The sequence below is a fragment of the Anarrhichthys ocellatus genome, unplaced genomic scaffold, assembly GCF_004355925.1.
Source record: "Anarrhichthys ocellatus isolate YVR2014 unplaced genomic scaffold, GSC_Weel_1.0 scaffold13, whole genome shotgun sequence".
Taxonomy (NCBI): domain Eukaryota; kingdom Metazoa; phylum Chordata; class Actinopteri; order Perciformes; family Anarhichadidae; genus Anarrhichthys; species Anarrhichthys ocellatus.
Genome location: NW_022280043.1, coordinates 7,923,078 through 7,949,351, shown reverse-complemented (window position 1 = coordinate 7,949,351; position 26,274 = coordinate 7,923,078). Strand labels below are relative to the sequence as shown.

General features: G+C 42.3%; 2 protein-coding genes across 4 annotated transcripts in view; one reads left to right on the top strand and one right to left on the bottom strand.

Annotated features, from left to right (window-relative positions):
- Nucleotides 1-5,203, top strand: part of sh3d21 (SH3 domain containing 21) — a 10,246-nt gene extending 5,043 nt beyond the window's left edge. For 2 of the 3 annotated variants that reach the window (XM_031853389.1, XM_031853392.1), the window contains 7 exons: nucleotides 1,033-1,083; nucleotides 1,189-1,306; nucleotides 2,186-2,354; nucleotides 2,855-2,935; nucleotides 3,140-3,336; nucleotides 3,978-4,041; nucleotides 4,193-5,203. In XM_031853389.1, coding sequence (XP_031709249.1) covers nucleotides 1,033-1,083; nucleotides 1,189-1,306; nucleotides 2,186-2,354; nucleotides 2,855-2,935; nucleotides 3,140-3,336; nucleotides 3,978-4,041; nucleotides 4,193-4,222 — 710 coding nt within the window. In that variant the 3' untranslated portion in view covers nucleotides 4,223-5,203. The remainder of the gene's footprint in view (nucleotides 1-1,032; nucleotides 1,084-1,188; nucleotides 1,307-2,185; nucleotides 2,355-2,854; nucleotides 2,936-3,139; nucleotides 3,337-3,977; nucleotides 4,042-4,192) is intronic. The other variant, XM_031853391.1, reaches the window with a different exon arrangement.
- Nucleotides 5,204-8,357: 3,154 nt separating this feature from the next.
- Nucleotides 8,358-21,751, bottom strand: eva1ba (eva-1 homolog Ba (C. elegans)). Its single transcript, XM_031853425.1, has 4 exons — nucleotides 21,514-21,751; nucleotides 11,806-11,968; nucleotides 10,264-10,358; nucleotides 8,358-10,174 (listed from the first exon to the last, which is right to left on the bottom strand). Exons 3-4 carry the CDS (start codon nucleotides 10,328-10,330, stop codon nucleotides 9,750-9,752), a joined length of 492 nt encoding a protein of 163 aa, XP_031709285.1. The 5' UTR covers nucleotides 10,331-10,358; nucleotides 11,806-11,968; nucleotides 21,514-21,751; the 3' UTR covers nucleotides 8,358-9,749.
- Between the last annotated feature and the right edge of the window lie 4,523 nt (nucleotides 21,752-26,274).

The following is a 26,274-nucleotide window of genomic DNA, read 5'->3' as shown; positions in this document are numbered from 1 at the left end:
GGGGGGGGGGGGGGGGGGGGGGGGGGGGGGGGGGGGGGCGGAGGAGGCTCTGTCACAGAGATTTTCACAACCAGCACAAGACGCAGCACTTGAGCTACTTTTGCTGTGTGGATGGTTTGCTTGAGAGGGAATGTTGCACAATGCTTTGAACACTCAAGGTAGGCTTCCTGTGTTCTCATTCGGTCTTTTATTCATCTCTGATTCTAAACGCTGTGCAAAGTATAGTTACTATTATTTATTTATCTTTAAGGCTATGCATTAGAGCAGTTTTACTTCATAGATTTGTGCTTATATGTAGGTAGATCGGTAACCAAGCTCCTCAACATCTTCTGTTTGAAATGAGCTCTTGACTGTATGATAAACGGGAATCTCTCACATTACCTTCCTAATTCAAGTTCTCTCAGGGACTGTATTTTTTTCTTTCTATGAGTTGAGGCAGAGTGACAGTGGTAGAGTGACAGTCCCTGAATAACTTGTTGAGACCCTCGGGAGCTGTTACTGCAGTGCTATTGGATACGGCTGTGACATTGTATGCTCCATCTTTGTCTTCCCATGCAACTGCTCATAAACTAGGTTGCCGTTTAATTGAAAGATCAGTGGCATTTTGTTCTCCACCACATTAAACCATAATGCTTTCTGGGGTAAACAAATTCTGTGACTAATAAAATAAGCCAGCGGCTTCTTACTAGTGGTAATAGCTCTCCTACGTTACATCACTGAAAACAATAAGACATAAACATAAGTGGCGATGTCAAAGTTTGTAGCGGTACTTTTGCCGAGGGTGCTCTTTTTTTCCAACAACCTGCTCTATATTAAAATCGTTACACACAATGACACCTGGGAAATACACAGAAGTTTGAGAGCACTCAAAGTAGTTAGCTTAGGGAAACAATCTAACAAAATCCCAATGTAGGATATCTCTGCTTAATTGTGTAGCAAATCAAATACTTTTAATATTTAATCTAAAGTGCAGCTGTGCTATTTACATACCAAATGAAACTTTGTGATAACGGTTCACTACTGCTTTCTCAGTGAAGACAGAGGCCTCAGCGATGGAGAAAGTTACTCCAGCAAAGAGGAAAGGTATAAATGGCAGTGGCTTTTATTATAATAATAATATCATACTGACACATTCCTTTTAAAAAGGTAAATACTGCTATGCAGTAATGTGATGCATTTGCTTTCCAGATGATAAAGCAGAGGTTAAGGACCTGAGAAGCAATCCTCCAACCAAAGTCAAGCTGCCATCCTTCAACAAGCCCAGCCCGCCTCCAGTCAAAGGCAAACCCAGCAAGGTTTTACCCAAGTGAGTGATGCCAACACCAAATGCACAATGCTGATGTTGTGTCTCACGGCTAATCTCCACGCAAAATCACTGAAGAGTTACTCGGGAATATGGCTTCCAAATCAGAGACACGATTAGTGATTAATTTGCAACCTTTCCAAAGTAAAAGGCCTTTAGGAAATGTCAGGAACACTTTCTCCTCTTTGGTCTGGCACAAGGAGAGGAGCCTTTAGATATTAAAAGGTTTTGGTTGCCGCCACCAGTTGCCATGGTGTCCTTAAAGAAGAATGCCAGGATGCCCGACCTTTATCGGCTCAGTGGAAACTCTGGGATGAGTCAGATCGGGCCTAAACAGACGAGAGCAGCCCATTTCCTGTTTCCTGAGCAAAACGCACACAAACGGGCACGCTCACAAAAAATAACTGCCAAAACAAAAACAGCGCTAGAGAGACTGCTAATGGAGAACAAGCTTTTTCTGAAAATTGTTTCCAAGAGACACCTTTCAAGCTTCTTTAAGAATCATTGTTAATTCGGAAAAATCTTTCCTCAAGACCATTTATAAACCTACTATCAGATCTAAGCAATGTATAAAGGGGATTGAAGTTGAGTTGTGACTCAGGGGATCTGCCATCATTAAAAACAGTATGCGCTGTGAAAGTGAAACATGTGCCAGGACAAAATAAGATACAGACTCCAAAACTTCAGCTGCTATGCTCTGCACACATCAGAGTTCAGAAAAGACATTCAAATATTCTTTCCTTCTAAAAATGTCGACTACAGCTGGTGTGTGCACTGCAGGTTTCATAACCTCAGAGAAGAAATGTGATGTTTCGCACTTTTCTACTGCAATGAAAAGGTTGACATCAATTTAAATCTTTTAAGATTTTACTCTCTTTTCAGCAGAACCAACGGTGATGTGGCTCCCGTTTCGCCAAAACAACCGGAAGAGAAAGAGACCGACCAATTTTATGGAGTGGATGTGCAGACTGAAAAGCTCTGCCATCCTACGGCAAACAGAGCCAAACCCCCGCAGAGGAGACCCCCATCAGGCCTGGTTACAGCAGCACAAGTATGTCCACAACAGTGACAGAATAATATTGACTCGTCACAACTTTTGCCTCCAACGTTCAAGTGGAGAGTTACATAATGAACACTTAACTGAGGCAGCAACCGCAGACAACCTGCTAAACCACATAGGTGGTGCTTACCACCACTTCTGTAGATAACCTTTGAAACTTGAGATTATCGCTGCAACAAAGAGGCAACTCCCTACTTTATCTTGGACATAATTGTTAGGTAAAAGTACTTGCTTTCTTAAACTGAAAGGGCCTAGTAATAGACGCATCACACAAGCCCATTTTACACTGACAGCAACAAGTTTGGGCCTGGTCTTAGGGCTTCATTATAAGTCATTTTGGGAAATGAAGGAATTTCTTCCCTAGAGGGTAATTGTATGGTTTGTACTTGGCTGCTCAGAAGACAGACGCACAGGAGAATGAGAGTTCTTAGGGCAGGTTATGTGAGGAATGATTATTAGCAATGATTGCCATAGCATATGCTCCTTTGCAGGATCAAGGTGCCACTGATCAGACAGAACCTGAATCTTCCCCCAAAAAGTTGCAGACAGAGAAATTACCTGGCTTGCAAAAGGTTTGTGACATTGACTTCTTTCTAGATACAACACATCACATGCGTTTTATTTTTAGGAAACCTCACTGGTTTGAATTCAAGAAAAAAACAATATATATATATATATGATCTTTGTTGTATATCATTTTACATCTCATTTAGCGTGAATATTCTAGCATAAAGCAAATGAAGCACAGTGGTCTAAGCCACCTAAATTCATTGCAGGGTACAGAAAATCTCCTGCCATTGCCCGCAAAGCCTGATCATCGACCCAAGACTCCGCCTCCGGTTCGACCAGCACCACCGAGAGCAGTTGTGTGTGCCAAAGCTGTGACCCATGAAGAAGAAGCAACGGTGGAAAGCTTGCAGGCTGAGATCAAAGAGCTGAGGATGGCTCTGGAGCTGCTGCAGACACAACATGAGTGAGTAATACTCATTTTTTTATAATGATTCACACCTGAGCAACTGATTCAGTTTAGCTGAGAGGTGTTTAAAAAAACAAAAAAAAACGGTTCAGTCATCTTGAATCAAAAAGAGGGACTTCTTAGTAACATTCATCCTCCTTAACTGAAAAATGTGCATATGGACCCTCATAATGAATTTTGGTGTTATTTGCGGACACTAGCACACACAGGCTTAACAGTGTTCGATCTTTTGCATCTCTGTGATTTGCTTTGATATGAAACATCAGAGAGGACTGGTTGGTAAACATGAGCTACGCTGTGCGCATTGTCGAAACATGATTTCCTGGCAACTGAACTCTGTAAGCCATTCAGAGCCCTCGACATGCGATTACAGACAGAGTAGCTTTAAAGGTATTATGAAACGGCATATTTTATTATTATTAAAACATATTGATATATTTAAAAGGCATATTTAGAACAATTGTGTACTACTTGTGCTTAATTAGAGGGATAAGAAGAAGAAGATAAAAGCCATTTCTGTTTCAATATAATTCATCTATACATTTATTCATATGACTTGACTGCTAGTATACATCGTGACCTATTTAAGCAAACCCATGTCTGCAAACTCATCATTTACTTCTGTCCCTTTTGATCAGCCGAGACATGCAGGAAGTGAGAGAAGAACTGAGGGAGGAGGGAAACAAACGAGTTGCACTGCAGGTCAGTGAGGCATGCCCTGAGTTTTGCATGCATCAAACTTTATGCCTTCGGCATTCTGCCAAAAGACGATAATACAGAAGCTGCGGTTCCAAAGATCGTGACATGTGGTGTAATTGATTGTGTAAAAAAAAAAAATGTCTTTTCCTTGCAGGAGGAAGTACACAGTTTGTGGAAGGAATAATCCCAACACAGACTGTGACTGGGTGGCCTGTCTGACACTGTGCTATGTGGACTTGCGTACTGCAAATTTAAAACGGGGATCAACATTTTTCTGAAGTGGAATGGGGATATGGAGAAGACAAGCTAGCTCTCCCACTGCAGAAACACAAGCAAGGGCTAAATTACAAAGCTGGACATAGGATCAAGCTAATCCTGCACTGGACCGGAGAAACTTAATAATTGAGAAGACTTTTAAATGTACTGTTAAAGTTTTTTACATATTTGAATGCTGGAAATGACAAATGCTGGTTATTAGGCGGTTACTCTTTGTTGCAAATTAATGTTTTACACTGTTCCATTTCAACTGTCACTTTTGTTAACTTCACTAGGTTTACAAGTACTTTTAACTTTAACATATGCCTTGGCAGAGTATGTAAAATATGCAGCTGTACATAGGAGGAAATATTGTCTTTTGCAAAGACCTAAAATATAATTTTAAGTCATCCAAAGGGGCATTGTTACTTGAATGTTAATACCTTAACTACAGCTGTCTAACAGTTTGACATGGAGGTGATTTTATACAGCAGGATGTAATGCTGCATCAATCCACTGGGGGGCACTGTATGACTATTCTACATAAAGAGTAGGGTTAAACTTTTCAGTCAACGATTGGTGGAAGCGATCATACAATAGTGACTTCACATTAGAAAACAAAAAGCGTATTTCATTCAATAGAATGTGTTGAGATGGAGTTTGGTGGCAGTGGTGGTGTGCTCCTGTCTAAGCCTACTCGTGTTGCCCACTGTAGAGCACATCTGGAGAACATCTGGAGCTCATAAGGGACCGGGTGCTTCCATGGGAACATACTATTTTTAAAAACTGTTAAATAATGGCCATTAAGAGCACATTCCCTCTTGGACAAGGGGTGAAATTACATTGCATTACATTACAGTCATTTAGCAGTTGCTTTTTATCCAAAGCGACTTACAATTCAGATTCACATTCATACACCGTAGGCACAGCTACGGGAGCAATTTTGGGGTTGTGCCTTGCTCAAGGACACATCGACATGCGACCAGCGGAGCCGGGGATCGAACCGCCGATCCTCTGATTGAAGGCGGCCCTGCTCTCCACTTAAGTCGCGCCCATAAATGAAACTAAACAAAGGTGGATATTGCTGGATTTTTGCAAGTTATGAAAAATAACTGGCCTTTCTGTAGCCCTGTAAAAACAAGAGAATATTTTACTTTATTCAACGAGGGACCTCTAAAATATTCAATAATGTCGGGTGCTGCTTATACAACAGGCTATATATTATAATACACCGTTTGTACATACGGCACCGTACTATCTCAGGAATGTAAGACAAGTAAGATGGAACTGTTGGGAGAACTGAAAACTGAGTGTGGATAACTGGAGCATTTTGGAGCTCAGAGGTCAAACACAAAAAAACCCCTCCGAGTTAAAATTAGAAGTAGAGAAAGAGGAGCTGACGGAGAACAGTTTGCCTCTGTCAAAGAAAGGAGTTGGACAGATGCCGAAACGAGTCATATGCAGGACCTCATGGGAAATTGCAATAAATCTGCAGCATATTTAAAAAATCCTTTTAAGGAGATTCATAATCACAAAGCTAGTGCAATTTTCGACTCAAAAAAGTTGAAATTTGGCCATTATAATAAAATGTATCAATTAAAGCAGTGGACAAATAGCATACATGTAGCTATACATACGTTATCATGAGTAAAGCCTGGTTTCTGAAATCAGCCAAAGAACCACAAAAAACGTCCGTACTATGTTCGACTTTGCAGAGATCTTTCCCACGCTGTGTTGTGGTTCCGATTTATGGCTTTCCCTCATGCTGATGCTCACTTAATTTTGGTGATGCATTGTTTCAAAACTGTATAATTACCATAAGCCTAAGACATGTTGCTTCTCATTACATCCTGTAAAATGAAAAAGAGACAATTCAAAATATTGAATCGTGGGTCGGGTGAAACATTTTTAGAGTCCTATGATTTTGAGGTAGACGCCATTCACAAGAGATTGATACAAATAGTCACACAGCTACTTCAAAGAGTCCACACCATCAATGCCACTGATTTAGGCCTGTGACCACAACAAGACCTCAACAGAGAGGACTTCGGTGTGGGCTCAATCTGAAAACAAGAGCGGGTCCCAAGGCAAACCTGAAGCCTGTCTGCTCCTCCAGCACAGTTTGTACTTCGAGGCCGACTCCAGTGGAAGTTCTTGGCCTGCCATCACAAACCAAGACCTTCCTTCGAGCAACGCCACACCGGCTTCACAGCACAAAGACTAAAAGTTTCTGGCTCAAGGTTGGCCAGCAGAAAGAATGTGGACACATGCCCAACATGGATAAGTAGTTTGTGTATTTTTCCTTTTGTGTGGCTTTATTGACATGCCAAGAATGCATAATTTCACTGCTTTGTATAAACCACCAAACGATTAACTTGTGATGACGTCCAGTACAAACACTCACCTAGTGTGGGCAGGTCATCAATGTTCTTTCTGTAAGTCTTTTTTGGCCGTCAGTTCACTCACATGAAGATGATTTATTACATGAATGCAGAGTTGACATTGGCCACATACGATAAGCTCAGACCTTGCCACCAAAGTAATTGTGGGAGTGAGGATAATACACTCCCTCCAAAACCACAATAGATACAGAGCATGACACCAGCTAGTATACGGACGCTACTATGTGTGGGCCATTCCCCCGCAACGAAGAGATATTATGTAGCAGAGATAGCAGCTACAGATAACCATCAGTACAATGAAGGCAGTAGAATTGAGCAGCAATGTAACTGTAGAAGTTACAGAACAGTACAGAACACAAACAGCTGTCACAAAAACCCAGTTGAAACAGTTCTGTAAGACAAATATGAAGTGTCTGAAGAAAACGTGAAAGTGACAAAAGACATGCTGTGTTTGCTCATGAAGCCAATGGTATAACATTACAGTGAAATCATTATGTAAACAGGCTGTGTGCTGGACAAGAGTTATGTTTGAATACCAGAAGCTGGAAGCACCCCTGCAAAACAATTTCAACAACATAGAAGGAAGCATGCCACAAACCAACAAAGCCTGTATAAAAAAGCAGCAAAGCATCATTATGCACATGCCAAACAGCCCAGAGGAGAAATGAACTCTGACGGGAAATCAATTCAGTTATTTCCAATTACTACCAATGCCAACACACTGCACGTAGTTAAACAGCATATGCGCAAACATTGGCAGCCATCATTTTAAAAGCATTAGTGCAGAAATAAACAACCAGCATGTTTCAGCAGCATAAAAGACGACAAGTAGCCACAGAATTAACAGCATAAAAGCAAATTCAGCCAGCAGACAGATATCAACATAGAGCAGAAGTTAGCAGCGAACAGTCTCCAAGACACGCAAAAAAGACTGAAAGAGAACTTAACAAAGCTTAAAGTTTAAGCCACGCCAGCAATTCTATACTTTGTAATTTGAGCGAAATACTAATGTCAGCAAGTCAATACTGATGTTTTGCTGACACTCAATATTGTTTTGCAATATTTACTATGTTCATCTTAAAAATGTAGTGCTGAACTCAAAGTACAGCTGAATGTCATTAGTTTTGCATGCATTTGTTTGTAAATCGACTTAGACTTAGATGAAATGTCAGGGGAGCATGATAAGTTACTGCTATTCATGCGTGGGGTAGGGGCGTCGTTAGGGGCCCCCCTAAAATGTTCTTCAGCCCCCCCCAAATAATTTGGCATGCCCCTGCTGTGGGGAACATGATTGTTAAGGATATTCATCTAATAACTTTCCAGACATTTCACTTGGAGACAAAAAATGTCAACCTGCTGGTTGCACCAGTGGAAAAGTCAGGGGATCACTAGCGTCATTAGGATCCATCCTCTGGGAACCATGAATGTCTGTGCCAATCTTTCCAGTAGCTGTTGGGATGATTAAATTCATAGGTGAAGAATTAAAAGATGAAAAGTCCGCGAGTCAAGAAAGTCAATAAAGAAAGAAATGTATTCTCTGGGATCCTTGAATATCTGCAATACATTTCATGGCAATTCATCAGATTTGACTATATATAAAATAAAAATGTCAACCTCATGGGGGGGGGGGGGTCACCAAAGTCAGTAGGATTAACCCTTTGGGGAAAGTGAATGTCTGTAAACAAATGGCAAGGCAATCCATCAAATGGCTCAGTCTGGTTCACAGTGGTTGACCAACTGACCGCCCCTACAAGCCTCGCTGCTGGCGTGGCTTAAAAAACAAGCTGCATTGCTTTGCTCTGTTGTCAGCAACTTATCACAGCTAAGACATTCTTCACGATACACGTTAGATACATTAGCTGCACTTAGCTTGAGGAAGCGCTGAGGTCCCAAGTTGTCGACAGCAGGTGAAGGAAAACGCAGGTAGGACGCGCGTGATTGGACAGCTGACGTGACCGACGGAGAAGACGGGGATGAGCGACGCATTTACGGATTATGAATCCATAAAACCGTTCTTAAGTAACATGGCTGGACTTTTAGCGGGCAAGTTTGTCTAGGAAATACGACAAGAGCTGCAGTAGAAGCAACAAATTAGTGAGCAGGTGTGACAGGTGGTAAATGGACCGCCTTTCCAAGGGTGCGCTTGAGTGATGTAGGCTGCCGTACGGAACCGGTTCCGACTGAGTTATCCCATTCTGTTATCAGAACATCCTCCTTTCACAACCCTCATGTCTCACTCCACCAGGCAGAGTCCACCTTATAAAAACATATAACCATAATTGTACCGCTCTCTCTCTCTCTCTGTCCCTTGATTCTCCATCAAGGCCCAAAGCAATATGAAGAGAAACAACAGCAGAAAACGTTTTAAGCGTAATACTTTAATTCTGTCATTTCCTTTGGTAGAATTATCCCTGAAAACACAGACATGGATTTAATGTACTGATAAATTAAAGAGTCCAATTGTAATTGTCTTTATATCATATTGCGTAATCTGACCCACCACACTGATTGATATGTGTTTGTTCAAATAATGTAATTTCCTGTTTTCTTTCCCCCACAAACTAACCAGTCTAGAGGAGAATTGTCCTCACTGCAAACAAAAGAAAATCTTCATTGCAACATACAGTACATACATTGTCCTAATATATGCTTTCATTTTCCACTTCTTACATACATAAACCTAACTGTGTGCATTATTGTCATTAAGCGCCATACATTTTAACAGACTGATTACTTCAAGTGTCTGTCAGCTCCCACATTCATACTGCATCTTTTCCATATGGATCAATCAGTCTTTAAGACACCTCTTGGTTTATATTTCATGTAGTCAGTTGAAAATAACATTGCTACATGGGAAGTGCAATATCACATAGTTCAGCTCTGTCAGGGCTGAGTGTTGGCCAATCAAAGTGTCACATCACTGTTGTCCTGTTTCCATGATGTTGCATTGTATCAAACACAAGTCTCCCAGGCTTCAGGGACATCGGGCCCACCCAAAGGTCTATGTCTGTCCTTCACGGGGCTCACAGTGTTTCTCTTGAAGCCTTGTGTGTCTTAGTAGTAATGCACTCTTCCGATAGTACCTGTTCCCGACCCCAGGATGTCAGGCTGGCCATTCCTCCAGATCTCACGTATGATTCGTTCCCTCTCCTCCAGTCGCTGTGCCCGTTCCAGCTCCTCAGCTGAAGTAAACACGTTCACACTCAGTGTCCCATTTGATTGGCTGGTATGATTACCAACAGGGATTTCTGTGCTGGGCAAAGGGATAGGTGCCTCTACATCATCCCCGTCTTCATCGTCATCGTCCTCACTCTCCTCGTCCTCCTCGCTGGTGTCCTTTAAGTGTTTTTTCTCAGGCGTGGTGGGGGCGACGTTGGTCCGCGGCTTGCAGGAGATGCGGATGACCAGGAGGCAGAGCGTCAGCACCAGGCCGAAACAAACTCCAAGCACGAAGTAAAGGCCGAAGCTCTCTGGGTTTGCTACGGAAAGAACAACATGAACAACGTTGGATGCTACTTGATCTATTGGATAGCGATCACTATGACTGGTCTATTGTGCTGTGACTTACCTTTGATGTGTGCGTATGCAGCTATGCTGTTGCTCAGGAGGTCCATTTCTTTTTTCTTCACATCCATGGTGACCTTGACTTTGATTTCTTCCCACCTGAAAAACAACAAACATATGACACCCTATTATGACTCCACAATAAATTAGACTGGTGTGTAATGTAACTACACATAGACAGCATTTGAACGCTTTTTCAGGTGCTTGAAAGTCTTTGAAATATTCCCCAAGAACCCTTCCTACAGTGTCACATTCTGTGCAGCGCCTAGACCCACAGCGCCTAGACCCAAACCCACTGCCCACGGTACTTCTATATAGGTCACGGAGTGTGGGTGGGATGAGGCTTCCAAGTGTCAAACAAAAGCTCCTCTGTGTCCTCCTAAAGTACTGGCTTAATCTGGGATCATCATAACGCATTTGGCACATGGCACTCTGCCTCTGCCATTTCTCTGAACCATGACAGCGCCCTCTATAAAAGAGGTACATTTTCCAAGTGCCCACAAAGGACTCCTTCCAGCCTGATGGGACTCCCAGATCAATTTGTGAAGCTCAGAGGAAAAGAGCAGTGTGTTGTTGACTGACATTTAGTCTGTCCTCCTGGCATCCTGTCAGTCTGAGGAGCTCTATTGTGTTTTAAACCATTCCCGTGTGCTCCCAAGGAAGTCCTTCTCAAAGTAAAACCTGTGGAGCTGTGCACTAGATATGATACAAGAACAGTTCAAATCCATTCTCCTTTACAATCAGTTCTTTGTTTACAGTAACTATTATACATCCTCCGTGTTACCTTCATGCTACTTCCTCACTCAGTAGCTTTTGTCTTCAGGAGAAACAAGCCTGGTTCTCAATGGAAATGTTTTTGGGTTTTTTTTGCCCGCATTGAATTGTGCTGTCGGGTCAACCCTCCTCGGCTCCCCTACTCCTGCAGCCCTTTCCTGCTGACTCTGGCTTATTTTCCTCCTCTTTGCCATTTTGTGAACATTTTCCATCTCTCTGGCTTGATGACATCATGGTGTTACACCATGAAACACATACGAGTTTAGATGGCAAACAGAGGAGAAACCAGTTCAAAATCAAAAGGAAGTGCCTTTAATCGTTCCAGCGAAATGTTAACGCCATTCCTCTGTAACGTGTGCTTTGTGTTGTGGCTGACTGTGGGAAAGAAAAAAAAACCTGCTCATGTGAAATGATGATGAACTCTAAAGCCGTCCCGCTCTTACGTGTGCACACTTTTCGCTAAGTCGAACCACATGTCACAATACCGAGAGAACATATGGATGTCCTCAAATTGCACAATCCACATGTTTGTGTTTGCATTTACTTCTAAATTGCACCCACTGATAACCTCAGTGCCTGATTTGTGTCATGATGTGAATACCTCAATGCAGCATATTGCTTATTTGTACCTTTTAGTTACATTCAAGCATAACATCACATACGTAAACCACATGTAATGTGGCTCACTAATGAACTTTAAAACACAGCAAACATTCTCCGGTAAAAGCAGAGGTAAACAGAAAGTGGAGCACGGATAAAGTATAAAACTTACCACAAAATGAAAATATGAAGCACGTTCTCAGATCCAGCTCATGGTGTAAAAGAAGTTGGATAATGGCTGCAGAACGATCACGCTTCTCTGTCTTTCTCTCCCTTGCTGTTGGAACAGGGCCTGTGATCTTTGGTCCTCAGGCTAAACCGTTCATTTGGCCACCCTGAGACGAGAGCAAACACACACACACACACACACAGACAGACGTCAAGCCACATTAGATCCAAAGTCAGTGAGGCGTCTGCAATGCAAACAAAGACGGGCCTATTGCAGGATACACAGTTCAGCAAGAGACTAGAGGCAGGCTTTTCAGTTTTCACTGGTTCAACTGTGCTGTCTTGAGCCTGTACAGGGTAAAAAAACAACAACGCAGGAATGTACACTGGCCCACTTTTTAGGTACAAAAATACAGTTTAATGCAATCCAATACAACAAATCTACCCCACTTCTATATTTTGGAAGGTTATGATGATCAGTTTTTGTTGACACTATATGTTTATCATTGAGGGTGTAGTTAATGGTTGTTGTTGTACTGGACTGCATTATGCCACAGACACTAGTGCACCACAGGAGTCAACAGCACAAAAACAGTTTAGTCCTTTTTTGAATAGTGGAAAAATACAGTTAAAGCTGCAGAGTCATTGTAGTTTATATGTTCTCTCAAACAGTGAGGAGAATTGAAATGTCAGTGAGACTTTTAAACAATGCTGTCTTTGGCTTAATAAGGAGAGGGGAAACATCCCAACTATAGTTTAATGTGACAAAATCTGAAGTTTCCCTCCTACGGCAAAGTTCCCTCACAGCCGTAGCAGCTCAAAGCACCACAATCTGCCAGAAATCTGACAACACGAGCCCCAGAATCACTTTCCTATACTCAATAAAGGCCTATAATGTGTGTGTGTGGGGGGGGGTTAGTGCTTAACATACCAGGTGGGGGATCGAGGGCTGTTAAAAATGCTGCGTTGTGAAGTTTTCTAACTTGTAGCCCTGTTTCGAAAAAAAAGCTCCTCTGCCAGCTGTAGTTGGTTTAACAGAGCCTCTGTGCTTTCCAGGGCAGATTTTGATCCTGCTGACTCTTGGCAGATTCTATGTACACTGCAGAGCGCCTGACCGAGACAGAGCTTGGGGCTAAGTGACAGAGCGGTCACTATAGTAACATGCTCCCCAGGCCACGCCCCCTGTCCCCACGGTCGAGCGAGACGATGGGCCTTTTGTTTTCTGCAGTGCATCTTAGGGATGGACCCACGCGCTGTCTTCCCGTCGAGCTTCCTTCCTTTCCTTGCGATTATGAACAAGTTCATCTCCTCACTCCCACAGAGCCTAATCCTTCCCTACTAATGGAATCTATTCTTGATTATCCAAGCAGAGCTGGAGAGCGTAGGCTTTCAGTGAGATATTTTGTTTTTGTCTCGAGGGTAATAAAGTGAACAGCTCCAATGACTGCAGCAGTTCCTCAAGCCAAGGTCAAAGCTAATGACCTACAGTAACTGGCCTCTTCTTCCACTGGAATGCAGCAAACCGGAGCCTCATCAACACTCAGGCATCTGTTTCTGGTTAATGACAACTGGAGAACTGTTTAAAGACAATCTAAACACCAATTATCCCACCCTGTTGTTTTGTTGTGTTTTTGTTTTACCTCAAGAAGGAAATCATTAACAGACCTCCTACTATCCCATGACTCAACTTTCAGACATTTTCTCCAAGTGACCCAATTAGCTTTCCTGTTGCAGATGTTGCCCTACGCTACAGCCTTGAAAACGAGACCTCAATTACAACATGCATTTGCAATTTAATATATTGTTTTGTCCCATCATGTTTTACTCAAACTTAAGTTGCATTATAAAATGCCTGGTAAATATTATGAATGGAACACTCCTCAAATGATCCCCATGTGATCCCCATGTGATACTGACACTAACCATGACGACATGAAGAAAAAGAACTAACCCAAATGATATTTAGTGATTTCATCACTTTGGCAAAAATCAAACAACAAACAAATAAAGCTTCTCGCTTTATTTTTGGGGAGTGCCGACTATAGTGGGAACATTTACACCAACTGCTTTGCCATAAAAGTGAGAATATTGCAAGAATCAAGACGCCATACTACGGGCATATTCTGTTGGAACTCAAGCTTTCCTCTGCCTTCCATTATTAAGTTACAAATAATAATCAGATCTAGAGACGAATGTATGAAACAAAACATAAAAAAATATTTTCCAGTCATCTGGCTGAACAAGAGGCGACACGTGTCTTTGTGCCACGTCTGAGCTTCTGTGACGTTAATGTTTAGTCCTATTTTGTATTGTTTGTCTTTCCTGGCCTCATATCCTGAGGTCAAACACTCAGGCATCCCCTTCCTGAGTCCTTTGCACGCTGCTGACTATTAAATAATCTCTTAAACCCATCCTGACATGCCTTCAATTGTGTGGGAAACACATGTCTACATCTCTTCATCTCATATTAAACCAAAACAAAATATGATCCCAGTAACAAATGATTTGTTTGCTCAGCTAATGTCAACAATGGGTTATTTTTGTAACATCAGATGAGAAAATGTGTTCAGACTGCCCGGCAGCATGAACACATGGTGGTGGTGGTGGTGTGTTGTGGTGTCATGAGAAGAGGTCAAACACTATTTCTGACTGAGCATTGTCTGCTTTGGTTTGGTTTGAGGAGCTGAAGGAAAGCACCAAACTGTCATGTATTGTGATATTTTCATTGTCATCCACTTTGAGATAACCACAATGGCGCTTCCTTCCCACAGGGGTTGTCCCTTTCCGCAGGGACAACATCCAGGTCAAAGCCCTCCATCAGGATCATTGCCATTGTCTCAGATAAGTATGTAAAGACAGAATGACTAAGCTGTCTTCTGCACACGGATGTCAACTGTGTTGATTCATCAGCTGCTTCCTAACCGGGGCAGACCTCCAAAGGAACAGTCTGTCACAGAATAGAAGCACTTTCCCCCAGACATGTCACCAGTACTACTTGTTTTATAAAGCATCGCACAATACTCCCGTTCCACAATGAAGAAATCAAAGTCATAACCCTTCACTGGAATTCATGCAGGGAGTCAAGCCACATTTGACAGAAGATGAAAAGGTCAGATTACACAAGGGAGCGAGTCGGTGTTATTTCCTCATTGTAATAACACACGCCAAACCGCATAGGGAAATAAATATTTTCAATATCTTGAATTTCAGTGCAGCCGCAACAATTCCTGGCACACGGATGGTCTTTCTGTGGTTCCCCTGCGACAGAGCTTGACAGAATGAAAATTTGAATGCAATCAAATTTCATTTTAAACTTAAGTCCACACACAGGCTCTGAGGGAGATCACAGAAGCAGCCATTCGTATTTATGGCATCTTACATAGCGTCTTTGCTCTTGATTATGTTCATTAAAACGTTCCTGCTTTGGTTCTGTGGCTGCTACTTAATGATGCACAGCATCAAACAAGCCAATCCACGTAATTCATTCACTATTTTCAGCTTGCAGAGCACATTCTGAAACTCTGCATTTTCCCCTTAAATAAATATACTGAATCAAAGCTCGGTCTTGGCAGTTATTCTCTCACTGATGAAGAACTCAGCTGATGAAAGTTTAATAGCAACCTTCAAACTGCTAAAGAGTCTGAAACTGTATAACAAAAGTATCTGCTGGATGTCTCTACGAGCCATATGTCACACACCTGTGATCAAGCCAGAAAACTGACTCCCAAGTACTAAAACAAAATGGAACTTCAATCTCTCCCCTGGACAGCAGAGGTGCAGGCGATTACTTTCCACTTGGTAAACAGAAACATTGTCCAGACCTGGATCTCTGTTCACGGTGTCTGTGGAAGCATTCATGAATGTCATCAGGATGAAGGTAATTCATTGTGAAAGCCACAGCGAATTCTCTCCACGTCCAAGAAGGTTGCAATGGACATATCTGTAGAAAGTAAGAGAGCATTTCTTCCAAGTTCCTCTTGACATAAAGATCTTGGGCTTCAAGCTGCGCAAACCTTCAGTGCTGCTTCCTCCTTGTCAAGGCCTGCCAGAGTATCTGACTGAGAGGGAAACTGTTGCATTTGGAAACAGGACAGGCATGTGGTTGCCATCAGGACAGAGATGTGGAGCACCAGGTGAGGTTGACCTCGATCGGACCTTGGTCAGAGAGTATTTGCAAATACCTTTACAGCTTGTTTTACTCTCTAAAACGAGCCACGTTGGAGTGGCTACACTCAAATGCGAGATGAAAAGCAGAAAAAGAAAGTCGCACTTCTCCCCCTCTCTTCAACCAAAGGTTACAAAAATTGGGTGATGCAAACTCTGCCTGTTCAAAAGCCCGAGGAAGTCAAGAACAGATTATTCTTGACTTATAAACAGCAGTAATATCTCAAACCAAGGTCCACTTACTCCCTTTTTGTGGAGCTTTCGACCATATCACACAACTTGGACAGCAGTTTGCTTATTTGTTTGTAACTTATTTTAATCCGCACATACATCCAGGTACATGTATGATATTTGACCCCTGCACCAATCCTAAGCATTAGGAGCAGTGGTAAGTGTCTCACTCATGCAGAGAGGAGATTAACAATGAACTGTCGGCCTCAACCGTTATGCATACAAAAGGACACAAAGTCCGAGATCTGAATCTACATCTGTTGATCAAGACTGTGTGTTACTGTTGAAAGCACTTATTAGACTTAAGTTCAGGAGACTATGACACTCAATTATCCTGATGTGAAAAACACCCACTCATCTAACACTCCGTAGGTAAAAACAATCAATCAAACACATTTTAAATCATATTTGGCCCTAGTCTGAACTCCAGTGTGCTGCCAGCTGCAAAGACTAACAGCTCCACTGAATGCGAAGTTAGAACTTGCCCAACTTTTGTTAAGTTTCCTCTTGAGTGGGTCGTAACTGGAAATAAATTTAAATCTAAACCTGTGTTGTTTTGTGCACCATTCAAACTTTGACATTTTTGTTCCATTTGACGATTCAATCTCATCTAAACTTCTTGAATATGGTTCAGTGTTTGATATAGTGCTGAAAGGAAGCTTTGTTTAGTCAAGTCTTGATGTATTTGGCTTTGGGCATGCACTTTATTTGACATGGACTCAATGAGCTTCAGCTTCAGCTTCAAGGACAAAAACATTTCCAGGAGTAAACACAGAATCAAACCAGTCAGGCATTGTCGGCAAGTAATTATTTGACTTTACACACCACTTTTCAGCAAAGGTAGGGTTGTAAATTCAACATGATTCAGTATGCCAATGTGACGCCAGCCTGGCTCAGAGTAACTGCAACCCTTGCCCCCAATGAATCCCTGTGTATCTTTAGGTCATAAAAAGGGAACCACAGTGCACTGCTTGTCCGGTGAAGAGCATATTTTGTAGACAATGGCAGGTAACGGGAGATATGGGACTGAGCTGTGGCTTAGGGCAAGTGGTTAATAGCACCCAGATGTGTTCCTGATGAGAGGCAGAGTCCGAATGCTAAAGATATCCTATGTTCCATCTTCATTCAGTTGTTATCACGGTACCAATCAAGCAAATCAAGCAGCGCTCATGGCAGTCAGAACCACAGCTGTGTGTGTGTTTGCTGACATAGTTTATTTGTGTGTGTCCGTGTGTTGGTAGCTACTGATTGTCTGTGTACGTTCCCGTACGTTGAAATTGATTCATATGAACATTCCTCCATGATTCTCCAAAGCAGTGGGCTTTAGATCGTCCTAAACTCAGAGCTCTGAAAATAGAGCCATGATCTCACCCTTTTCATCGATCTGGGCCACCATCCAGCAGCAGGCCAACGACACATACTGTATCAATTACATGGACCCTACGGATTACTCCGTGACAGAAAACACGTGTATGCCTTTCGTACGATTGGGTCCGTAGCATTTACTCTATAGAGCCCATGAACATGATGCGGCTCCGCAAGATTTAGGAGGTTCAGAAATGTTGTTGTGACAGGAACTAAATTTGTGTGGTAAAAGTGAAGGATGGTGCACGTTTTCTGCTATTTAAAAGGCCTGTATGACTTCTAATGGACCTATAATAGCGACCAGTAATAGACATCAACAGTATTGCCATCTGTCATGGTTTCTTTAGAATTACAGTGGCGTCATATTTTTTTTATAAATAGAGATGAGTAAATACGACTTTCAGATCAGAACCAACAGAATGCATTTTTGTGTGCGTTTCAGTTTTGGTGTTCCTCCCTTCATATGTGTGTGTCTAGCTACATGCTTGTATGTGTGTGGGTTTGTATCCGAAATAGGAGTACAAACTCAGGCAAACCCACTGGAATTAGCATGTCAAACATCTGCCCGAGCTTAAACAGGCGAGTGTCTGGACCAGTGAAGCTCTGAGCCCATGTAAGACATCAGTGGTTGATGGGAGCTTTGCTCAACACAGTTTGTGAGACAAGTCATTCATCAAACGCCCTTTTCTCTATTACTCTAAAATAGCCTCCTGGTTACTCAATGCCAGTGAGATTAGAGCTGCTGTGGTAAGCAGAACATAAGTTCTTACCAAGTATATCTTCATATTGAACTATTCATAATGTCACCATTCACATTTGAACAACGATTTTGTGAACAGGATTATCTCCCGGTTAAAGTGCACTGAGCAAACCTTTTGTTTATAATCTTACCCAATTGCTGCATGATAGAAGATGCAATGAGCTAGGACCAGGCAGCAACCTCCAAGTATGAAAAGTGAAGCCAATGCTGAAGTGCCTCAAACTTGCTATCTTTCTAATAGCCAGCAGGGTGCAACTCTTTGGTTGCAGAAGTCTGATTATATAGAAGTCTATGAGAAAAGGATTCTACTTCTCACTTGATTTATTACCTCAAAGTTTATGGTTTTAATTGCTGGTTTCAAGTCTTCTTCAATGCAGCATGATGTTCATTTAGTAAATGATCATCCCATTTAGGGTAAAGTAGACGATAAAGCAGGGTATGCTTTCTGGTTTGGGGGTTTCAGACGTATTAGAACTTCCCATTGTGGTTCAGTTCATGAAAGTGTAACATTTTGGTCGCCTAAAAATCTCTTATTCAGCATTCAGTTGTACTTAGCTTTACCTTCTCATGTCACTTCTGGTCGTAAAAACCCAAGGTGGCAACGGCCAAAACCCAAGAAGGCGATGGCTAAAATGCCAAATTCCAGGCTTCAAAACAGCAGTCCCCAAACCAATGGGTGACGTCACGGTGACTACGTCCACTTCTTATATACAGTGGATGGCTAGGACGTTGTGTTTTAAGACACTTTGTACTAAAGCGAAAACAGGATTATGGAAATGGTTGTAAGGTTAAACTAGTAGTGAATGAATCCCCTTAAATTCTAACCATTAGGATATCTTTTCAGTTTGCAGTGAATTGCAGGCATTGACTGAAAAATAAGAGATAGCAGCAGTAACAACTGAGAGCCAAGTGTTTGAATGGACCCCTCTGTTATAAGAAAGACTGCTTCAAAGAGACCAGCTGATGATAAGCTGATCTGGGTGAATGGCTGCATGTCATTGCCTAAATATGCGCCATGAAATCTATTCCCACAGTATTTTCACATATCATTCATTCATCTCTACAGTGAAGATATGACTATCCTTGATCTCCAGTAGAGGCCAATCAGAGTCATAGGTCAGGTGTGATTTGGGTAAAAATGGAAATATTTTCTGCCAAAGCACAGATTGCTGGGATGTTTAAGGGAGCCAGTGGTGGGCTACAGTCTTACAATTGGTCAGGCTGAACTGTAAGTAATACTGTAAGTAATACTGTGTTTAGCTAGCCTTGAAGAGCTTTGAGAAAAAGGAGTAACCATGAAATTATAACTCATTCTAATTCATGTATGTCAAAGCTTTTCTATTGCTTCTGTTTGCACTAGCTTTATGCGCAATACTACCATACAGAACCTGACCAACCGACAGTGAACTCTTGATGCAGAATTTTCTGCGTGTCCAGGTAAACCTGGGACATAAGAGAGACGCATTATACGGTAAGTATAAACATTAAGACCGAAATTGCTGAACTTACATTTTAATTGCAAATTACCTCATTGCGTAAGACTAAGATAATTTATTTTCTAATATTGGCTAATAGTTCTGAAGCATTTCACTAAATGAGAAACGGAAAATTAAAAGAAGCTGCTCTGTACTCTGACTGGGAGAACACCCCCTGGGACTATTTAGTTTGTTGCTAAATCAGCCAAATTTATTGTCTATGGAGTTGCTCCAGGCTTTCTACAATATGGCTTCATCACATGCACTAGTTTCGGGCCATTCAGGAGATATTTATTTTCATTATTGTAATAAACATTAAAAACAATTAACAGCACATTTTACCCCCTTTTCTTGGAAGAGGTTGTGTTTGTTTCTTGTCACTGTGAAACTATGTGGGGTTATTTTCTCTTGAATTATCTCAGCTTTGTTTAGATTGGAACTTTCGGTATCTCCCCCTGCAAAACAGATCGGTACCCTTGGAGTTTAGACATGCAGTTCAAATCAGAGTCTGACCTCTGACCTCTTGGTAAATAGAGTAACTTAACAACAATCCTCGGGACTGATAAGACTGGCCGACTGATAACTGAGTCGGTGGGGTTTTGGGAAAAGGACAGTCTGCTGGCAATAGCTCGGAGAGGTCACACAGAAGTCAACTCTTCCCAGTCGGCCTTGAAGGGGTTACTTAACCAGGCATTCACACTCATCCTATGGAAGGTTATCTGATCGACTGGAGGAGGCACAGTTAAAGTGCTGCCGGCCCACTCAGATTGTGCGAATTAAAAGAGACCCCTGAGAGCAGCCCAGCCCTAACCAGCCTCCACCCATCACCTCCCTCTTCCCTCAGCTTGCCTTCTCCCTGATAAGAGGTGCTAACCACAAACGTCCAGTTTGAGAGAGAGAGAGCGAGAGAGAGAGAGAGAGACTATGGGAGCTGAAGCATATGGTCAACTGCTGTCCTTCATGAATGTTTCTATGAGTTCACGTCAAATATGGGGAACAGCTGAAAAAGAAACAGAGCCATATGCACCATGTGCACACTTTTCATGCCTCATTTTGAGAACCTGTGACGTCTCCCGCCTCAGTTGTTTTTGATTAGATGATGTCTGCTCCTTCTGGCCTCACGAAAAAACACAAAAAAGTGACAGGATATTTGATTTGATTGTAGCAGAGTGACAACTAATTAATCACCACAAGGTTAGCCAATAGCAGCTGCACAGGAAAGCCATCCCCGGGCTTTGCTGTCCTGTCTCAACTATAAATGCAGCATCAGCTCCTCTTTGGAAGCGACACATCGAAGACATGCAGAGAACACACATTTAGCAGGACTGGATGCACTGACACTGCTTGGGTGAATGTGGATATTTAGCTTATAGTCTTGAATTGATATTGACAAAACAGAGTGCTACACCGTAATAAGATAATGGTTATTACTGTAAACAAAAGCCAACAGCATGCAGGCTTTATCAAGGAGTTCACTCTGCTTTTACCAAAACGCATTTACTTCTCTATCATATTTAATCACACTTTATTATGAAAATACAAACAATCACACAAGAAATTCATGTAAAGTAAAAACTTACTAGAGCTGCTGCGATTCAGACTGCAGACACTTAACTACAGAGAAAGTTCCTCCATTGTAAAAGTACAGTAACAGAAAAGCTGTGGTTCACTGGGGTTTCTATGGTACTATACATACACTGAAAACTGTCAAACTCACCGGTCTGTCATACCAAGAAACGTCCCTCTCAAACGGTTCAGTCCACACAGAAAGCGTCGGGCAAAGCCTTCTTTCCCTCCAAATTCAGAAAGAATCACAGCATTACAAGCAGTCCTGACTATTTCAGTTGATTCCCTGTTGTTGCTGTGTTCAAGTTCTGAAGAGCGTGTGTGTGTGTGTGTGTCTGCCTGAGCGTGTGTGTACAGAGTCTGGGGAAGAGGTGGTAACTTCCTCTCAAAGTTGGAGACGGAGTGAGTAACAGAGTTTTCTCTCTCTCGGCTCCAATCCACAAGAAGCAGGATAAGCTGTCATACTATCCCCCATTTCAAATGGAAAAAAAGGAACAGCCTAAAAAGGGCAAGCTCAGGGAAGAGGGGAGGGAGGAGAGCAGTGTGTGTGTGTGTGTGTGTGTGTGTGTTGGGGGGGGGGGGGGGGGGTCTTTTCCTCTGTTGTTAAGGAAACCAGCAGAGAGCAACCAGGCAAAATAGCTCAGGTTTTCCATGCACAGTTCAGTGTGACAGGAAAACAACAACAACAACACGTATAGCTGATGTGTAGCTGCTGTAAAAGCCTACTTTTACAACAAGTGAGTTGCTTTGTAGGTCTATAAGGTACAGTTTGTCATTTTTGGAAATACTCTTCTTGGTAAAAGTTAGGCGTGAATATGAAGTGCCAGCAGCAGGATAGCTTTGACTGTTCCCAGTCTTTATACTAAGCTAGGCTAACTGGCTGCAGCCCTATATTCACTGGTGGGATATGAAAGGTATTCTTCTCATATAACTCTTGACAAGAAAGCGTGTAAGCGTATTTCCTTTATAATGGACAGTTTGTCACGGAGGAAGAAATATGAAGAAATGCATTCATTCTGGTTCTGTTGGATGTGGACGAAAAATGAAAATAAACACACTTATCCTCCTGGTGATCTTATTTATGAGACTATATACTCTCTAGATATTCCTCATCAAGTTGCATGTGTTCATGCAACATAAACTACAATGTGCTGACAGAAAGGGGCATAAGAGCTTCCCCAGGATGTCTGAAGAGTGGTCCCACGCTGCCATGATGCTTACAATACGATGAAGAAAAGTTTTATATTTTCAATTTCAATTCAGAAATGTTCCTGCAGTGTGCAGCTATAAAGTGAAGACTATATGGTTTTGTTGAAGCGGCCGCACACAAAACACGGCAAACATGTAATCTCAATAATATGTCAACTCCCATCCTGAAGGAGTTGACATACTAATTGCTAACAGCTGCGAGCTGAAAAGAAATCCTTTGGCAGATCGCATCAATGATCGACCACACAACTGAGGCAACACTGACAATAATGATCCTTTGCTAGTTTCAGGATGTTCTCAACATTTGAATTCGCAGCACACACTGTGAACTCATGCGAGTCATATTTTGCAAACAGCTTTACAACCAACATTTCTTCAACTTTAAGAGCCTTGCACTATATCCATGTGGGCTCAGCTGTAAATCCTGGTGGCCACCGAGCTCTGTCTTGACCAACTTTTATTAAAGCCATGTGCTCGGGAGGGCAAAGTGACACTTTTGATTAGCGTTGCCCCAACTCTTCATGGGAAAATAAGGAAGAAAAGCTGAGAGCAGTGAAATCAAGCGTTCATTTTATTCTTCCAACTGGTCAACGTTAGAGCAGAGCTGTTTTTTTTTGCTACACCCTGCTGGGGCTTGAAAGAACATCCTGGTCTCTATCCCACATATTTCACTCATAAACCCGCTCGCTAACTTGAGCAGCCTGCCTGCGAGTGGCCACAGAATCTTGTGATAGACTCACTTTAGTTGAAATTGCATTGAATACTGGACCCACTGGGGTTTTCATCACTCCAAATCAAACATCCTCCCACTGCCTCTTTCTCAAATGTCTGCTTTCCCCTTTCCCTTCATGTGCCACGATTCAAATATTTTTTCTGAGCTGCATCGATGATCACATTCCTGCCTGGATCTCCTCATGGCTGGCAGATGTCCACCTGTCCCTGGGGCTGTTTTATACCCCGGCACTGGTTTGGTCCGATGACAGTGGATAAGTTATTGGTAGTGGAACGGAGAGAGACTGAGGAAGAAAGAAAAGAAGAAGAAGGAAGAAAAGGCAAAGCGAGAGAAAGGTGAGAGGAGGTGAAAATTAGGCTTAAAGAGAGATGAGAGCAGTCTAATTACAGGGCATGCATGTGGCTCCCAAGGCAGACTTTTCCTGGATCATGTCAGACAAACCTGAATATGCCAGAGTGGAGTTCAACACAAATACACGGTATATCATGATAAGCTGTTGTGGAGGCGGAAACAGGGAGGGATATGGGGCTGATGACCGTGGAGAGTCTGTCTGCAGGTGGGAAAGGATGAAAGAAACAGTGAAGGTGCATGTGTGTGTATGTGTAGACGGCGGGGGGGATGGTGGGGAAATTTAAACAAGATAGCACTCGTTCACAAAGCTCGCAGCCGGTGTGAAGCGAGGGCCCTATGCGCTCGAAACAGATTTCCGAGGAACAAAAGCTAACTAGCGTATTTAACCTAGATTAATATTTGCAGTGCGTTTCATGAGAGAGTCGCCTCACCCACTCATTTTCCAAAGGTTGCCACACAGTGCCTTTGTTGGCGATCTGACCTGGAGGGATGCCGTGTGAATGAATGGTGTATGGGGACCTTTGATGTGGGGCTGTGTTTAGCTGTTACAGATTACAAAGCACAGAAAACCAAGACAAGAAACTCTTAAGCTCAGGAAAAGAAGCTGAACTGCAAACACAACCCAATCCATTTGAAGGAAAGCAGTGACTTTCTTTTTCTGAAGAAAACTAATAATCTGATATGGAAGAATAATATTAAAGCATTGTCTTCCTTGCTCAAACTGAGAGAGAGAGAGAGAGAGAGAGAGAGAGAGAGGGGAAAAAACACCACCCATAGATGACTCATCTGTACACTGAAATGAATATCCTAGGAGGGCGCCCTGAGATAATTACCAGTGTTCTTTCATCAAAACATGCTGAGATATCAAACTGTAAACACATGTTGCTAAGGAGTTTAGCTTACGTCAAGTGGCAATGTTGATTATGACAGAACAGAAAAATAGGCAGACAAAGAAGAGAGGGGGAAAGAAATCTTTGGCACTTTTTAATGTAGGTTATCAACAAGCTTGTCAAAGTACAAACACTTGGGCATTCACAAACTGCTCATTAAAACTTCCTTGGCGAGCCTGTAGATGGGTCCTGTCTAGGTCTTCACTTCCAGGTACTCTCCACTCCCTCTTTCCAGTGCACGAAAACACATGTCTCTTTGGCCCCTGGTGCCCCCATATAAAAACAAACTCACTGGAAGCATATCTGCCTGCAGTAGCTTCTTTATGGGACAGATGGGAGAGCAGGGAGCTCCTGTGCTCAGGGCTAGTTTTGTGATCATAAGTCTGATCTTTATCCTGCTGCGACTTTCCGTTCCCTCGGCAGGCATAAATAATAAATCACATGTGCATATGTAGGCACATAGAAACACACTAACATGCACGTATGGAGACGTATGAGCACATAGTGTAGAATGTACGTACTGGAGACTGACTCAGTGATCCTTCAGTTCACCCAAATTACAAAAAAATGATTTTTCTTATTCCTATAAGAAAAATAGAATTTGTAAACATCCCATAGCTGAGGTTAAATAAAGGTGGATGGAACAAAAGCTACATTGGCTTCCTTCACTTTGGACATGCTGTTGGTCAACAACAGGACAAAGTTCACCAAAGTTGAACTTCACTTGAAACCTTTGTGTGGATTTACTTTAGCTGCTGTTATATGTTTTTAAATATGATACACTAATAGTCTGACGCTGCAGTATATCATATTGTCCAATATGTAAGATTTTGGAAACGCATCACATATGCAGTGTGCCGAATAGAAAAGAGATTGAAGGAGAGGTCTGCTTGATATTAGGCGGGAAGCCTGAGACAGGAAATGGTCGATAGTTTCACAGAGGCGTCCCATCCACCGAGCAGGAAGTGGTCACACCACCATGAGGGCCAGGATAAGGCCCTAGTGTTCACACTCGCCCCCACCCAACTCTCTGTCACTTTACACAGTGGGGTTGACAGAGATTAAACGAGTGGAGGAGGAACTAAGGGATTTCAAAAGCTGAGGAGAAGTTAAGGGGTGAGATTAAACAAACATCTCACCTTGGCAACTCATCGTGGCTCTCCCTGCCTCCTCAGTTACATCGTTTCCCTTCCTCCCTATACCTCCTCTTTCGCCAAGTGTCATTAAATTAAATCAAAATAGTCAGGTTTCGTGTTTTGTTAATGGTGAGCATTCCTTGCAAGATAGGACACCGTGTTAGGGTTTCATTGTCATGAGAGAATGTTCTGAATGTGAAACATAAATGTAACTTAAAATAATTACAAAGGGCATATGTTAATCAAATGAGAACTGCTTGTGCACATCACAAAGACTGTGCAGGAGGCCACGACTGAAACGGCTCTTTTATGAACCCGTCTTGTTTTGCATATTTAAGAATAGCTCTTTGTGTGAATGTGAGCATACTTGGAAACTATGTGACTAACCAGCTTCCTCCAGCAGCCTTGAAGTGCTGGATATAGAGGATATAGTGGTAAAGCCCTGCAGTGGATTCCTCAATAAGCTCGGATTAGGTTCTGAACAACAGGTTCATTAACAGCCAGTCACATTAATTCACTGCCAGCCTGCCTTGAGCACAGAGAGAGAGAGTCACATCCATCAGAGAGAAAAATGGTCAGCTGCAGCCTGAGAT

What these genes read in the sequence shown, in the direction of transcription:
- eva1ba (XM_031853425.1), bottom strand. Translation starts at nt 10,330, where the DNA reads ATGGATGTGAAGAAAAAAGAAATGGACCTCCTGAGCAACAGCATAGCT. An exon ending in TGCATACGCACACATCAAAG is followed by an intron (nt 10,175 to 10,263) that starts GTAAGTCACAGC and finishes TTCTTTCCGTAG; the next exon opens with CAAACCCAGAGAGCTTCGGC.